The sequence below is a fragment of the Myotis daubentonii genome, chromosome 12 (genome assembly GCF_963259705.1).
Source record: "Myotis daubentonii chromosome 12, mMyoDau2.1, whole genome shotgun sequence".
NCBI classification, from domain to species: domain Eukaryota; kingdom Metazoa; phylum Chordata; class Mammalia; order Chiroptera; family Vespertilionidae; genus Myotis; species Myotis daubentonii.
In genome coordinates this window covers 48,538,417-48,556,462 of record NC_081851.1, presented here as the reverse complement: position 1 = coordinate 48,556,462, position 18,046 = coordinate 48,538,417, and the positions used below count along the sequence as shown (strand labels likewise).

Here is an 18,046-nt window from a genome sequence, read left to right as displayed (position 1 = left end):
GAAGAGCCAAGGGGTAGAAGAGAGCTCGAAAAGGGCCAAAGGTGTTCGCAGTGCTTCAGCGGAGACTGATAGCAAAGCTCCTATAGCAATTACTGTTCCAAGCGCCTTGCAATCAAGTCTATTAGTCACCCTTCGCCGCCGCCACATGAGGCTAATTGATAGGCCTCTCCATTTCAGCGTTGAGGACAAGTGACTTGCTGAGGGTCAGGAAGTGAGTAGCTTATGGAGCTCATTAGTCTCTGGGTCATTTTTCTCTTGAATAGGCAACATACTTTCTTTTTAAGACATCTCTAGGCAGCCTTAACAACTTTTTTTTTTTTTTTTTTTTTTTTTTACTGGTTAACCTGGTTGTTTTCCAGGATGATACTATTGCAAAAATTTCTAATTTAAGAAAAAGTTCCTTTTTAAAATCTGCCTTTCCTAAAGTTTTACAATGTCAGTTTTCAGAATTTCTTAGTCAGCTTTTTTGGAAAATTTTAGCTGTGCATTTTAAAGTTTAGTCAGGTCCTTTGTTTGGATAATGCACTCAGAATACTGGCCCTGCTATTACTCTTAAGTCCTTCACCCAGAAACTTCAGGAAAGCAAAAAATTTTAACCGGGCAGACTTGGTTTGTGCCATTAGCTGTGGTCAAAGTTTACGTGGAGGGACTAGGTAGAGCTATTTTGAATTTCAGTTATTTATGCGATCTTTCATCCCCAGAATCTAGGCTAGGCAAAAGCAGTGACCTCACTGTTTGAAATGAAAGCGTTTTACATTCATCATTAGATGGGTTCAGGGATATTCATTCAATGGGAAGTGATTCGTGGGCTTCCACTGCTTTTCTTAGTCACCAAAGAACCTTAACAAATATGGAACGAGAGGAGGACGTCTCAGCCATTCATTTACTATTTTACCCCTCAAGTACTTTTTATGTCTCTTATGTACAGATACTGTTTTAGATAATAGCTATATAGCCTTGAATAAGAAATTTATGCAGCTTATATTTTAGTAGGTGGATCATTATTTTAATAAGCAAAAATGTGTAATGCCTGGGAGTGATAATCACTATGAAGAAAACAGAAGCAGGGTAGAAAATCGGAGTGACAGGGCCTTTTACATGGAGTTAGAACCCTCCCCCTCCCTGAGGAAGTGACATCTGAGGGGACGTGAGGGAAGAACGCAATATGGCTAGAAAAGGGCATGACAGGCCGCTAGAACAGCAAGGACAAAGCTTTAGGTAGGAATAAACTAGTCATGTTTGAGGAAACAGGAGCAAGACGGCTAGCGTGGCTGGCACAGCGAGTGAGAAGGAGAGTAACCTGAGATTAAGTTAGACAGACAGGCAGGGAACAGACCCTGTGGGCTTGTTGATCAAGGTCAAGTGTTGGGATTTGGTCTGACTTGATGGAAAGCTATAGAAGGAATGGGGCAAGGTTGTGGTATCATCTGTTAACATTGCAAAGGTCGCCATCAATGCTGAGTAGAGAAGACAGAGGCAGTGCGAGAGCAGCGACAGAGGGATACTCACTAGGGAGCCAGCTTGGTTGACTCAGGGCTGACAGTGGCTGGAACTAAGAGGAAGGGTGGAGATGGTGAGAGGCACTGGATTCACAATACAGACGTGGAGCCCAGGGTGCTCCGTGTCAGTCTGGATGGGGACTATACGGGAAAGGGACCCCGTGTGGCTTCATGAGGTGGGCACTGAGGAACTGGAGGGACTGTTCATGTAGGCTGTGCAGGGCATGGCAGCCCAGGGGTGAGGTGGCTCTAGGAAGAATGAAGGGTGACTCCTTGGATTTTGAGCTAAGCAACTGAATGATAGGTGGTGCTGTGTGCTGAGACAGGAAGACTGGGAGAACAGCTTTGGGGGTGCAGGGGAATCAAGCTGTTTGGGGCATGGTAAATGTGAGATGTTGGCCATCTCTGAGGAGATGTTACAAACGGAGTTAGATCGGTACATCTGGACCTCAGAGGAGAGTTCAGGGTTAGAGGTAAAATTGTGGAAGAAAAAATGGCTAATGGACTACTGGACTTCCTGTGAGAATGCTGAGAAAATGAAGAGGTTTGTGGACTGTGCCCTGGGAAACGGAGATTTAAAGATGGGGCAGGGGTGCAATGCAAGCGGAAAGGAGTGGCGCATTTAACATTTTTAATCTTTGATATTTTGTGGGTGAGTTTTGAACTTCCTTTCTATGCTAATGCTACAAAGTTGTTTTATGTTTTATTTTAACTCTCGAGTAGGTCCTAGACATCCTTTTTGAGCATTATTTACCAAATGAGCATATATAAGTTTGAATCTGAAAATTCCATTTTCCATCATAAATTATTTGTTGGTGACTTAAACCTATTTTTAAGTCACTTTCTTTCTTCCTTCCTAGTAAGAAAACAGGGCTCATGCTTTCCCCACACTTCCTGTGTGCTTTCTCACTGACGGGAGACCCCATTTCTCCCGCTGGCGACTGTCTTGCTGCCACGTATGCAGAGGCTACCCTGTCCACATCAGTTGGCCATGGGGTTTTTTTATAAACTGCCAAGTGCAGGGTCATTGTGTACGTGCCAAGACAGAGCTCCCAGCAAATGGCCTAGGAAGTGCAGGCTGACAAGCGGCTGTGCTTAGTTGTATTAGCAACACGTCTCCCCGGGAGGTGGCTGCCCTTGTATGAAGCTGTCCCTCTGTCCACCTCTCTCTTATCTCGACCTTCCTGTTTTGTGGGGGAGCTTTGTATACTGGAAGAGTCCTTGATGAAACTGAAGGCCCTTCCTTGTGCTAAAGCCAGGGCAGCAACCACCACCTTACCAGGGAGCAATCTGTAGTCAACTTGGCAAGCATCCATCTTACATGGCTGTTTAGTCCCAAGGGCGCAAGCTCTGTGCATGTCTTCCACTGGGCTCGGAGGGAGTGCTGAGGTACTTAACACAAGCACGAATCCGCTCTGCTCTGCAATTCAAATGCAGTGTTTGTTAGCATGACTTTTTTGCTTTTGTGTCTACACTGGCAATTCAGTTCTGTGCCTTCTTAGTCCTACTCATGTGCCCTCCTTCCCCTGAGCTCCCTTTTGTTATAAGCCCAAGACCTAAAGGTATGCACACGTGTGGTAAACTTGTACTACTGATTGTCAACCTGATTGTTAAGCCATTTAGATGTACTCTTCTTTTTCCTCTGCACATTTCAGTGCTCCTTACTGGGAGTTGTGTGGTTAATAGGAGGCTAGAATTAAGCACATAGTTCATTACTGGAGGCAGAAAGTGCGCACATCCGATTGTCTGCATTTCCTAGCTATTGTTCAGCTATTGTTCACCGGGCCCTCACTGTTCTTTGCCTGCTGTCACTCTGGCTACAGAGATGCTGGGTGGGTGCTGCCTTCGCCCTCTCAGGCTATTAATTCTCTCCTTCCTGGGGTGGCCCTCTCTAATTCTTGTAAAAAGGCTAATCTCTGTAATTACTGTCATTTTTTTCCTTAGAACCATATATATCTTCAAGCTTTACCTGCCCTCACTGACATTACAAAATTACTTTCCTTTCAAGAGCATTATATTGTTTGATCAGACGATATTTTCATCATGGCATGAAGGTAAAGTTATTACAATTGAAATAGTTTGCACTCTTATGAGTCAGAAGAAACCCATTTGTGTGAGTATCCATGGAAAAGATGATTTGGGGCTTCGTACATTGTTAATTCCCTCTTTGATCTTGATTTTAAAATCTGATGAAAGAGTTAGATATATTACTTTTCCTGGCACTTCCGACCCTGGTCAATAGCATGACCATTTATTTAGCTGGTACCCAGCCAGAAAGCTGGGAGCCATTCTGGATTCCTCTTTCAACCTCATTGCCTACATTCAGATACAATTAGGGCTCATCCTGTCTTTTAATCCATCGATATCCTTTTCATTCTTCCTGCTGTTGTCCAGTGTACACCATGAGTAATCATTTTTCACTTGAACTTCTTTATTAATACCCTGATTGGACTTCATCTCAGCTAGTCTTGCCCCATCCAAATTATTCTCTACATTGCTAGAGTGATCTATAAAACAGAAGTTGGGTCTTGCCACTGCTCACGCCTCAGTTTAGAATGAATTTCAAAGCCATCTGACTCCTGCCTTTCATGTCAGCCTCCGTCCTCCTACTCTTGTCCCTCACATTCTAGGCTCAGGTTCCTCTGAACCGCTTCCATCTCCCTGAACAAGACAACTGTCTAAAATCCAGGTTCTCTGAATGGAAGCTCCTTACCACCACTCCTGTGACTCCATAGACTTCAATCTTAGCTGTTGTCTGGCAACATGAATGAGTGAGTGAATAAATATTGCCTCTGATTTCCTTAGCTGGTTAACATCTGGATACTTATGGGTTGGCCTACCCTTAATGAAGTTGAGAATTATATCCCTTTTGATACATATTTTTTTTATTTTCACCATTTGATGTTTGCCATTTGGATGGGATTCGGTATATACTTTGGATGTCCCCATGATAAAGTCTATTTCTGCTTTTGGTCTGTATCATCTCATGATCATTTCAGTTAGTGTTGTAACATATTTAACATGTAGCTTTAGAAAGAGGTGGAAGTGATTCAAGATTTTCAGGGTAGGTTTATTTTACTAGAATAATGGTAACTGACTAATGAGAGGGGGACATGGTGGGGATTTAATTTAATTTGTGTGGACTTGCCAAAAATGGATCCTCACAAAAATGCCAGTGTCACCTATTTCCGGCCATTTTAGTGCTCTAGAAGTGTGTTTTAGTTACTTGACAAATAGTTGGGAACCTACTAATTACCAAGTAGATAGGCACACAAGTAAGTCATTTATACAACTATTTTTGAGATGACAGAGGAAAAGTCACACATTGGTTTCGATAATCTGTTGACATGTTAACTTTATTGAGCAGATGGAGTGCTAGTCATCCTGATTACGGAGATAGGAAGTCAGGTGCAATGACCTTGGGGAGCTCCACAATATATATAATATTACTGCAAAATGTGAGAGGGCTTAGAGCTGTGTTATGGAAGGGTTTTGTCAGCTCACGTGGTCGAGGTGACTACACCCATCTGTTAAATAATGAAAAGTAAAGTTTATGTGATCCTGACTCACTCCTCAGTGGAACCATGAGCGAAGCGAGTTCTTTAGACACCTACTCCAGGACGAGAGAGAGAGAGAGAATATGAACATGAATGAGCAGGAACTAGAGGTAAGACAGTGACTTCCTGGATCACACTAGTAGGGGACAAGAAAAGCACAGGGTCTGGAAAAGTCTCACTGGAACCCAAACCCGAAGAGAAAGAGGGACAGGAAATAGACTATTCTCTTGATAAAATAACTGGAGCCTATTGTATTTCATTTATGTCATGACTCACAGTATTTCGAAGTGAGCTGTCAATAACTTTCAACATATTCCTTAGGCTACTTTGTAATATCCCAAGTTTCAAAATCCTTGGGATGTTGTTACAGATGCAATGTTTTGTAAGTGTCACCGCCACGCCACGCTGCTGTGTGGCAGTGGAGCAGTGACTGACACTCTCCTCTGATCCTCCGAGACCCTGGGCCACTCCAGCCATCCTTATCTTCCCAGGGTGCCCTGGTCTCCTTGCAGGCCCTGGAGCTGCATGATGAGCACACAGAACAGGAGGAGACCTTTAGGGCCTAAACAAAAAGAAAGAAATCGTCATGTCGTGTAAATGATTGAGAACAGTACCAGGCCCACAGTTAGTGTCTTGACTGGTATTAACGCGTAGGGGGAGCTCATATTAGCCAGCCTTAGTAATCTTCTAATTGACTGCATTTAGGAGAGTCCTAGCATGTAACAGGAGCTTAGCAATTGAGAGCTGTTCTGACTAAGATACGTCTCAGGAGTCAAACATGTGACAGACTGCAACCCTTAGCCTCCTGGGAAGGAGAGAATGGTCACTGTTCTGATCCAGATTTCTGTCTCTCTGGTGTGCCTCTGCCTGTCACACAATGCTCTCACCTGTTGTTTCATGGGTCAGGGCCCTCATTTCTATTTCCTGGCAATTTTATTCTTTCCTGGTGTTTCTGCCTAAAGTTAAGTGCAGAATCTTTACCTGTTGTGTTGCTAAGAAAGCTTTATTTTCCTTCCGTAATTTCCGCAAACCACCTTCTGCCAATTTTATTCTCTGTGGGATGGTGTCTGGGTTTTCATGGGGGCAGCGTGCTCGGAGAGCAATCTGTTCTTTGGACCACTGCCCTGTACCTGCCCGTGTTGTATTCTGGTTCTGCTGGCATTGTTGCAGTAGGATGTTTTGGATATTTTTAAATTCTATTCCTTTTGTTAAAAAGAGTAATTTCCTATTCTATTCGGAGGTGGAAAGATGGATCTCTTTATACTTAGACCACAGGAGGGCCGAAGCTTAGAGTTTTCTTTGAAATCAACTAAGAGCTCCAAATCCTGTGGGCCACGTGTCCTCATATGCAAAATCTGCTACAGAGCCATCAACAGAAATTTTGCTTTGCAGTTTTCCGACATCAGGCTTTCTCAGCTTCAGCACTCCGCCATTAGGGCCTGGATAATTCCTTGGGTGGACTGTCCTGTGCTGCAGGTGTGCAGCAGCATCCTGGGCCTCTACCCCCTAAATGCCCACAGAAACCCCACAGTGACAGCTAACAATGTCCCCCCTGCGGGGCCAAATCACCCGAGAACTGCTGCTCAAATAATAAACATCTGAATATAAACTGACAAACAAGTTATAAAATGTGTAGCAAATACTGACAGGGCAGCGATTTTCAACCTGTATGTTGCAAAAATTTTGAAAACATGCAATACCTGACTATTTAGTCAGGGGCACTGACCTTTTCCCCTTAGATTGTCAAATAAAAACATGACAACCGCCAACACATGATTATACCTATTTTTCTTTTGATCAGCTCTGCAAAAAATATTTTTGTGTGTGTGCTGCAGAATTTTAGTAATTAGTTTATGTGTGCCATGAGAGTAAGAAGGTTGACAATCATTGTTATAGAGTGCTTAATATGGCCTAGGCACTGTTGTAAGAGCTCTTTTCATATAAGTAACCTCACTCAGGTAGGTATTATTATACCATATTACCCACATTTTACAGATGAGGAAACTGAGGCACAGAGAGATCATGTACTTCCTAAGTGCCAGATCAAAGATCTGAACCTAGGCAGTGTGGCCTTGGAGTCAATGAGCTGGACTTACTGTGCTGCTCTCTCAACAAACCTTGGAAGAGTTACCCACCTCACATAGCATGGGGTATTACCTCTCATAGGTGCTCAGCAAACATGATTTTAATGAATGAATATCTACAAATCCAGGAAATTATTTAATGTCTTAAATAAGTATTGAGTAAATTCAGACACTCTACTTTAATTAAATAAAAACTAAACTTTTCTTTGAATACAATCAACTATTCTCTATTAGAGCAAAGCAGAAAATCTCTTAGCATTTCTAAGCCCATTTGCAGGAATCTTTTGGAAGAAGTTTGTCAAGGTGACCTTTAAAGTCTCTTATTTGGGCTTTGATTTGTGTGGTACTGCAGTTCTGCAAAATGTCAGAATGAAGATTGGTAAAATGGAACAAAACATTATTTGCCTGATGAGATTACACAAACCATCCGCTCTTGCCCTATGATAAGGAAATACTGAATTCCTCCTCTCTCTTAAACTAGGTATGTGTTCTGAAGAGGTATAGTTTGACCTACCTTCAGGGCTTATAAAAAATTAAACATCTTTAACTAACAGGAAACCACTTTAGCCGATCAATTTTCAGACTTCCATAGTTGGCTTCCTATAATAGATAAGAGGGCTGGGCTCTAAAGTTTCTTACAAGTGCACTTGTCTGATCTATATCGAAATGGGAAGCCTGCATTTTATATAATAAAATGTAAAGACAGTACTGTCATTCCTGTTAAAGATTTTTTTAATGTGTACTCTGTAAGGCAAAAGAATGGAAACTTCCAAAGTATTAATTAAAACAATGTTACTAAAATAGCCAGAAGACAACTTATTCACAATAGCTTCATCTTATCAGTTCTCTTAAAAGTCATATTGCGAATTGTAATTATTTTACGCAGCGAGACTATGAGTAATACATTTTCTTTTAAAAATTTGAATGGCTTCATTTTTTCTTAATTCTTAAGAAGTCAGTGATTTTAAGGACGATTTTAGAAAATGTCCTAAATCTCACTTTTCGTGGAAGATTTTCCAGAAATGCTGTGTTACAAGGGATAGCAAAACCAAACATTTATCTTTTTCAGTGGTACGAAGGGATAACTCTTGTTCCCTATCCAGGCTGTTTGCTCACACCACAGAATTCACGGTTTCTATAATGAGTACTTGCCTCTGGGTAAGTAACCTGTCATTTACCTCCCACACAGTCTTGATGCAGAGCATTACTTTGCTGTCATTTAGGATGGACTGTCCTGATACCTACAATAATTTGTGGATTCCTTTACCTGTATAGAAAGTGGCTAATGAGTACTCAGATTCCTATGGAATGGTAGGGTTATTCAAGTATTTTTTCATGAATGTAGAATTTTTTAAAAACTGCAGAAAACAAAGCTAAGCAAAATGGGATTACTCAGAAAATAGAAAGTGACTTTCTTAAGGTTGTTTGAAATTGTTCTCCCAATTGATGGCCAGCATCTGGGTTTCCACCGTTTTGAGTTCCAAAGTTGCCAACAACAATTCCAAGCACCGAGTTACAGGAGGCTTACTCTGTTTTATGAAGCTGTCTTCAGAAAATAGTGTGATTGGTAATTGTAGAGCTTGCAAAGAGCTAAGCCTTCATTAGTACATAAATACCATTCAAGTATAGTTTACTTGAAGGTCAAAAATGATGGCCGGTCCAGGACAGACTTTTCCAAGACCAGAATTTTAAAACAAACAAAAATTATGATGCCCACATGAGTAGAAAGTCACTACTCCTGATTCCAAAAGAGTACCTTTTGCTTTAAAATGGTTATATCACCAAGTAGTTTATTCTTTCACAAAAATCTGGCCCGTGTATATTACCCCCTCTTAGGAGATTAATAGTACTATGCACTCTACATATAATGTTTAAAAAGAACCTTTTATATTTTATCTGCTTTGTGAAAGTGGGAAAATATTGTACACTGTCTGCATAGTAACTGAGTGGCTGTTCTTTCCAGCTGCTTCTAAATGGTTATAGGTGTTAACCTTAGGTTTCATGTTATGATAAATTTTGTTGCAATGGAGAGGCATTTGAATTCAGTCTTACTATACATTAGGGAATATGACAAAAGGAATTCTTAAGTTTTACCCAGTTGTTGAATCAGAAAACCCTGAGGTCTGAGAGATGTGGAAGTCACGGAGAGAACCAATTCCTGAAGAGAACTCATTTGTAAAATACTGCATTACGCATAAGAATCATCCCAGAAATCGAACTATGCCAGTTGGGGTGGGAGGTGAATTTTAAGCCATCAATCACATTATAAATTACTGGATTTAATTCTTTTGATGGTGAAAATAAAGTAGACACTGACATAGGAAATTATTACAAAAGAGCAGTGTTCAAATCGGTGTTGCTCTGTTGAAATGAGCATTATGGTTCAAGTGCAAATATGTAATTTTCTCATGTGAGGAATATGTGTGACTTATTTAATAGATAATTGCTACTATTTCATAGATTCAGGGAAGAGTTTGTAACAACTACTGATCATCATTGCTATTCATTTCTTTATTCAGTCTCCAAAAGTTAAAGGGTAAAAATTAGACCAGTACTATCACAGTAGAGCACCTACTTCTAGAAAAATAGATTGATGAGAACTAAAAAAAGTTATTATTATTTTTTTTCTCCTAAAATTAAACATGTAGACACTGAAATCTGGGGACTATTTTGTGAATTTCCCATATTTTATTTTTAAAATGTTTCTATTCTTTAGGACATAGCATTCTTAGTTAAAGATTTTAGTGAAAGTTGGCAGGAAGGAGAAATTATGTTCAAATAAGTTCATTTGGGTTCTGATCATTTTTAGTAGAATTACAGTTTGGCCATGGAAAAAACTAGAATTTAAGGAATTTTTTTCTTTTTCTTTTAGTTATGTGGTATCTCTAGTTCCAGCTAGTACAGAAATTTAGGGAATCAACTTGATTATTTGACATTTTGACAACTATGAATATGTCCCATGAAAAACAGTTACTATGTAGCAGTAGTGACCCCTTAGCTCATACGTACAGGGTGCAGCAAAAGTGGGTTTATAGGTGTGAATACATGAAAGTTTATTGTTGTATTAATTACTGTATTTTTCATACAAACAACTGTAGACCTACTATTGCCCCACCCTGCATTTTTTAAATGTTCAGGAATTTTGTCGAGAATTTGATGCAGCATCAGCTTTTGAGTATTGTTAAATCTATCCACCCAACTTGTGTTTCTGCACAAAAGGGCGTCATGCTCCCAAATGCATTTCAAATAATTTCTGTTAAGTCCTGAAGAGTCACTGCTTTAAACACTTGGAAGACTTATGGCACTTGTTTCTGACAAGTAAAACCCACAAAATAAACTTGTCTATGTAGCTTCAATTCTTTAAATTTTTAATCATCTACCACTTTTTGATACTTTGAGAACTAGTTAAAACTTTACCAAAATCTATTTTAAAAATCAGTATTAGCTCTAATTCACAGACTTCAGTTTATGGTCACTTTTCCCCTGGTCACAGGTGCATGTTACAGCTTGCCATTGTGGTCATTGTGGTGCATTTCATTACACTTCTTGTTCTATCTGCTTTCTTGAGACTTGGGAAACAGTATTTTTTTCTGAGTGATTGTACTATATTGTTCCAAATATAAGGCCACCCAGAATAGAAGGCAACCTCCAACTAGAAACAGCTCAAATATGGAGAAAGGCTGGGGGCCCAGAGCCCGGCGGGTCTTGCAGTGGTGGCAAGGGTGCCGAGGAATAGGACGCTGCCTGCCCACTCTCCCGGTGAGTGAAGACAAGCCAGCTGCTGCATTTGCTTGTGTGTAACCCAGGTGGCTTGTGCTGCTCGAGGAAAGTTATGCTGGGGGTAGAGAACAGTCTGTGTACGTGAAGGAAAGTTGCTGTGGGTGTAAGTCTGGGGAGGGACACTGGGAGTCGTCTTTCATCTCCTACACAGTCATCTCTAGTGTTTTCCCCCTGAACTTGAGGGTGAAAGTTGAGTGACTGGAGAACAAAGGTAGCCTGCACCTTCGTGAAAAGGCGTTTAAGAGTTCAGTGGCCATGAAAATGAACTTTTAAACACCAGCCCAGGAAATTATCCCATGCCCTTTCTAGTTGACTGCCCCGGGAGAAAGTGGTGCACTGTGGATCACGTGTACCTTGAAAACAAGCCTCCCTGAAACTGGGAGTCATGTGTCTAATTTCATTAAGGTTTTCCTCTTTTTAAATTCCTTATGTCCTGAGCCAGCCATGTTACAATTTAAATGGGCTCAATTTTATTAAAATATGTTTCGCTCAGTAGCACATTTAAAAAAATACTTCAGTGAAAACATATTAGTCAACTTTGTATTCATTGAACCTAGATAATTCTCCAAATTTTGGTCTCATTCTACTGAGCACATATAAATTTGACCTTTTGTTTCATAGGAACTAAATGAGATGTGATAGAATGAGTTACTTGATTCTGTTACAATCTAGAAACCTGTTTGTTACAACCTTACCAGGCACTTGGCTACCTTTGTGGCTTCACAAAAACCACATAAATCATGACTCTTGAACCTTGCTGTGATTATTAGTCCATAGCTCACAAAGTGGATTTGAACTTTAATCCCCCAATGATACATTTCCCCCTACTGTAGTCTTTATTATTATTATCCTATTATTTAAAGAAACTTCTTAATAAAATATTTGTTTTTCTGAATAGATAAGGGTAGAAGAGGACTCTCCTTAAGTTTAAACAATGCTAAATTAGAGGATTTGTGGTAAAGGAAGCTATCATTGATTCTAGGAATTTTCTTAAACCAAAATGGCCTGAAAGATGGAGGTCCCATTCGAAAGCAAAAAGCATGCAAGGATTGATATACCTTCCAGTTTGCCAGGTCTGGGAAGGGAAACTTTGAAAGAGAAGGACTGGGAGGAGAGTAGCCCAGAGGGGGAAGGAATATTGCCAACCAAGTCAGATTACCAGTCAGAAGACAGACAAAACTGCAGTGGTGGGTCCTAAATGAGAGGTTTGAAGTGAACTCTGCGTACCTCAGAAGTCTTTTCACACGAGTTCATGAGAGTGGTGACAGCAGGGAGAGAGGTGGGGGACTTGAGCTTCCTTTATAATTCCTCTGTTTTGGAAACATTTGATCTCTTCAGAAGAGGAGGATGTCCAAAATGTGGTGATGGAGTTGGAGGGAGGGTGTGCCCCCTGAGCCAACTTCAAATAGTTTCCCTTTTATTATTTGTATCGGATACTATGCCTGATTTGGTCTGAAGTACAAATATAGGAAAACATATCTTATTTTTCCCCAGAGAAGGTTGGGACTATTATAATTGGTTGCCCTGTGTCATCACCTGCTATTAATTTAGTCATTCGTAGCAATGAAGGACAGAAACTGGGGTGGTCACCTACATGTCACATCTATGGCTATCTCTCCCTGTTGGCTAGTGAGGGTTGGGCAGGACCTGATGTGTTTCCAAAACTCTCTGAGCACGGAAAAGCACATGGTCTCCGTTGGCTTGTGAGGTGGTGAGGATAGCCTTCAACGAGGTAAGCAGTGACAGCGACGCGGAAGAGAGAACATATTCCAAATTGCATGCACAATAATTTTTGTAAAAATCAATGGGAATTGTCAATTTCTTTAAAAATAGCATGGTTTGCATAAAGCCCATACCTAAGACTGTTGCTGCTCTCAGCTTTCCCTTCCCATCCCTGAAATGTACAACATAGCAACTCTCTTAGAGATGCTGGAAAAGAAAAGTTCCAAACCACACATGATGCTCCTTCCCCGGGGATTAGATTCATGGGATCAAAGAGAAACAGAGCAGTTATTAGTCTAATAGGCATGAAAAAAAATCTCTAGGTTTGTTGGACAAAAATTAAAATCTCTCAGGCCCTCTGAGTGTAATGATCACCATAACACAGGTGAAAGTCCCATTAGACTGCTTTTTGTGGGAGTTTAGATAACTGCTACTCTTTTTCTTTCCTGATCCTTTAGTCTTTCTGCAAGCAATCCCCTAGAAAAAGTCGGTTTGATTTCCCCTCAGTTCCCATATGGGTGACTGTGACTCTCACAGGCCAAGTTAATCATGGCAGGTTCTGATTTCTCAGCAACTAAGTTGCAGAGTCAATGAACTACAAATATGTAATCTGATCCATTTTGTTTTTCATATCCAAAAAGACCAGAAAATAAGGATTTTTTTTTCTGAAAGAAAATACTGAATTTGGTTAAATCTCTTTGGAATATGTTCCACTACAGGTCTTCCCTCAAAGAAATGTTTTAAAAGAGAGAGTGTTTTATAAGAATGTGATGTGTCTGCATTTTCTGAGACATATGGAATGAGGCATTTGTCTTGCTGAATGAGCATGTTAGCTCAGCTGCGGAGTAACTCACAAATTCCCCACACTTGAGTATGTTTAAGTTTCAAAAAGTCATTCTTGAAATGCTTAATGGTCATTCCTTAGGGGACTTTGCTCTCTTTGGTAAATTAGAAATGACATCTGGACATGCATAGAGATGGTCCTTGGTTAACTTTTCTTGCTGGTCAAGCAGCAAGTACATTCCAGTTAACAGGTGGATAGTATTGTAGGACAGTCTCGGAAAAAAAAAAATTATGAAAATGGCTGATTCTCATTTGGCAGTGAAATTGAATGACATCTGTGCAGTTATAAACGACTTTTGTTTTAATAACAAAGTTGTTGATTTTCTACTAAGGGTTCTTTTAGGTTGTCATCAGGGGCTGATGGGAATAACAGTTCACCCAACTCTCCAGCTAGCTTCAGTGGACATACCACACCTTCTCAGCAGCCTGAACCCGTGGTACACTCTCTTAAGGTAACCAACTGTGTACAACCATTTATCAAGAAAATCAGTTGTGTTGTGGTTTGTTTGCTGTAGTCCAGTAGTCCTCACAGTCTTGTTTTAACCATATATACTTTATTTTTTACCCCTAATGGTGTAATTTTATCTTAAGTTTTGAACTATGATTTTAATTTTTTAACTGACAATGGGTTTGAGTACTTATGGTTGAATCTCTAGTGTTATTTTGTTTTGAGTAATGTGATTCATTATCTGCATTGAGTTGAATTTGAAGTCTGATATGCATGTATATTCATTGTATAAAATATTGTTACAGGTATTTTGTGTGCAATGTTTGTAGCACGGGTGTCTTCAAATAGAGGGACTTAATAGTTGGCCAAAGGAAGGAAGGATACCATATTTTTCTTTCTTTATGCAAATGAAGCACATTGTGCAACTTACTAAAATAAACTACTGAAACAAACAAAACTTACTCCCTCCTCCACTAAAAGAAATTAGGTCTTCAAACTTTAGTTAATGTTCCTTTATAGAATATTACAAAATAGGTATGAGGTCTTGCTCATAAAGCTATTTTATTTTTGGCTTTTACTTCAAATTCTGTAATGACTTCAAAAAAGACTTGGCTAAAATTTACATTTAATTTTCTTTACCAGTAATGAGCTTTCCAATAAGTACCTTAAGTAAACTTAATAAAAATATTTCAGAGTAGAAACAAATGTAATAAAAATTATCTTAAAATTGAGACAATTCCTTGAAATTTTCAGTTTCCAAGTATAAAACACTGTCCTTTAAATTAATAATCCATAACATGTAGCCTGATGAAGTATTTTGAGCATGAAGTAGGTAGAGTGCTTCAGTCTGCCACATGAGTTTCACAACTCTTCTAAAATTGTTTTGGATTCAGAATGACTTATCCACAGACTGAAGATGCATCCTTTTGGAGTGGGCCACATTTTCCCTGGCATGCATCAAGCAAATCAATAGATGAGAACTTCAAAATAGTTAATTGGAGATGATTTAGTTTTAGCAGCTTTAGCTCCCTCCTTATATTTTACTGTCCCTTAGATAAAGTGAGCTTGAGTCTCACAGGCATCAATTGGCTGCTGATGAGGGAAGGTAGTATAACCACGCTGGTGGCCAATGGCAAGGCGCCTGGCATCTCCCGTGTTGGTTGGGATAACATAAAGTGAGCAACTGAGAGGAATTCATGGGAAGGCACAACAGAATGAGGGGTGCGCCCTCCCTCTGGTGGGTGCTGGTTTATCTACTGGGGAACACTTGCTATCTGCTTCAGCATTTGAATGCTGCTTAGCATGAACAGTGCTGTAACTTTGGCATAAGCCAGGCTCTAACTACCTGAAAAGCATTTTAGAGATAAAAAAAATGAGAGTGGCTTCAATCCTGTAGTGTTTGTGCTCGTACATACTCCCCAAGTAGCACATTTTCCGATTGAAAGATGATTCAGCCTGCTGCCTTACTAAAGGGCAAGTGCCATTTGAGTCAGATCGGCTGAGTGGGTCACACTGCATTCTTCCCCAGATTTCTCACTACAGCTGTGTTAGGATGGCCGAAAAGGAATGGGGCAGGCAGAGAAGCGCTCTTCAACTTTCTCTGAATTCACTCTCTAATTTTCATATGAAATTTTACCTCTAGAAAGGAAGATGCTATATTATAATCAGAACACACAAGTCCTCACTGGGCAAGCTGGCTAGTACTGAGCAACTAACGTATCTTTATTGGATAACTGGAGGCTTTTGAATAGAGAATGTTTTTGCTTTCATGAGTTCACTGTGTCTGAAACAGAAATATGTGCAAACACAGCGTATGGGAAATACATCGGAACACTATCTCCATGTTAAAAACATGAAATCATTCAACATTTTGTTTTTTAAAAGCCACTGATCTAGAGCATATTTATATCGTAAGATTTTTTCTGTTCTGAAAAGAATACTTAGGACAGTGGCTCATCTTCTGATAGATTTCAAAAAAATTCTCTAGGATTTAATAACTCTGGTCAAGGATGGGGGAAGAGTTTGAAGGCAGTGTGAGAAATTAGCTCACTTAAAATAACAACACATTTTTTTTTGTTTTTAAAATTCATGCTATTAATTGGAGCTTCACTTCATTTAGTAGAAATTAACTGATTTGAAGTACTCTTCTCTGAGGTGCATAATAAATCAAATCTGTAAGTAAATGAGCTTGTTCAAAGAGTTCCATAAGTTTTCTATGAATATTCACTGAGCATAGTTAAAGGATTTCCTCTAATGCAGCAGTTCTCAACCCCTTTGAGGGTCGAACGACCCTTTCACAGGGGTCGCCTAAGACCATCGGAAAACACATATATAATTACATATTATTTTTGTGATCAATCACTATGCTTTAATTATGTTCAATTTGTAACAATGAAAATACATCCTGCATATCAGATATTTACATTACAATTCATAACAGTAGCAAAATTACAGTTATGAAGTAGCAACAAAAATAATTTTATGGTTGGGGGGTCACTACAACATGAGGAACTGTATTAAAGGGTCGCGACATTAGGGAGGTTGAAAACCACTGCTCTAATGGATGTAAACTGACTCTAATTTGAGTAAAAGGGTCAGGCTTTCACTCACTACTATCATATCCTATGTTAAAGAAGCAATATCTACATAATAACAATGGCTAGAACTTTTGAGTTAACCAGAGAGTAGTTTGTGAATTACATTCTTTATTGCAGCATGAACTCTAGTGAAAATCCATGCAGTCGCAGTACATATGAATTTAAAAGAAAGGCTCCCCTCATGCTTAAGTCACTTATTTTGACTCAACTGTTCACTGGTGCTAATTCGCAGGTGACACCTTTAGGTGTGGCCATAGCACTGACTGGGAGGACAACAGAACAAGGAGTTTAACAATGTCAGGGTGGATCCTATAGGGGCTTTTAGGAAAAGCATTTTTTTATGCTACATTAATGCTTTGATTTATAAGCTGACAGAAGAAAATAGCAAACTGCACTCAAAGCCCAAGTTTTGTATTTTAGAAAGTATTGACATGAAAACTTTACAGACATTTTTAAAGGAATATTATTTCACTCTATTAAGCAGTAATTTTGAGAAATGGAATCTAAAATTGTTTAAAAGCATCTCATCCCCAAATACTTTGCTCTAATGAAAAATATTTATGAAGTGTTGCTCAAATATTGTCACTACTAGTATAAGGAGTCAGTGTTTCTCATTGCTAATGTCGAAGAACCATCCCCATATTCCTTTCCTAGCCACTGAGAATGCCCAGGCAAGAACTGTGAGGTTAGCAGTGTTAATATTAACAAAAATTCTTATGTACATATTCCTGGATTCTAACCAGCTTCACCATCACTATCATCTTTTCTATAGGCCGGGTCTACATATCATTTGGACTGTCTGGTGTATAATTAATTATATTGCTCATTTTTACAATGGAGCAAGAATTATTGACTCTAAATCATTGACAGATTATCTTAATGACCCAATTAACTAATGTATCTAATTATTTTAGACATTAATACATTCAACAGACTCTTAGTGATGCAATAGATTGCTTTTAATGGCCATCTGAAATCAAGTAGAATTGCTTCTAGATAGGTTTCACAATAATAATGAAAAGATTTGCCATATATGTATCCACTCTGATATGCAGACATGGAGAAAACTAAAGGTTTTACCAAGTGGAGCTGCTTGCTGGTTTTATTCTATAACTAACAAGGTTTTTTTTCCATGTGAAATTTGCTTCTCTTTTTCAACTAATCCAGGTCTTGGATGTTCAGGAAACTATAGATCGTCAACAGGGTAAAGAGTATGAACAGGACCTTAGTGAGACAGAAAAAGCTATAGTCAGAGAAATGTGCAATGTAAGTTTAATGTGCTTTGTTGTGTATTCTGTGTTCCAAGCCCCATCATGGCATAGTTATTGCTTTATGAATATCTACTTTAAAAAATGCTGGACAAGTGCCCTAATTATGTGAAAATAAAATCAAATCCCCGTATTTTTATCTTTAGTATGTTTTATCACTACAATCATGTTATAATATATTCAGGTAAGCAATAAGCCAATATATTCCAACATATTCCAGAATTATTAAAGTTTCTAAATAATAAATT

At 39.2% G+C, this 18,046-nt stretch overlaps 1 protein-coding gene across 4 annotated transcripts in view; it reads left to right on the top strand.

The window, feature by feature from the left end:
- Positions 1-18,046, top strand: part of CCDC85A (coiled-coil domain containing 85A) — a 170,036-nt gene that overhangs the window by 146,339 nt on the left and 5,651 nt on the right. Inside the window, exons 4-5 of one of the 4 annotated variants that reach the window (XM_059659770.1) lie at positions 10,765-10,899; positions 13,818-13,937. The exons of 2 other annotated variants lie outside the window; for them this stretch is intronic. In XM_059659770.1, the coding sequence (XP_059515753.1) occupies positions 10,765-10,899; positions 13,818-13,937 (255 nt within the window). The remainder of the gene's footprint in view (positions 1-10,764; positions 10,900-13,817; positions 13,938-18,046) is intronic. One more of the 4 variants, XM_059659771.1, reaches the window with a different exon arrangement.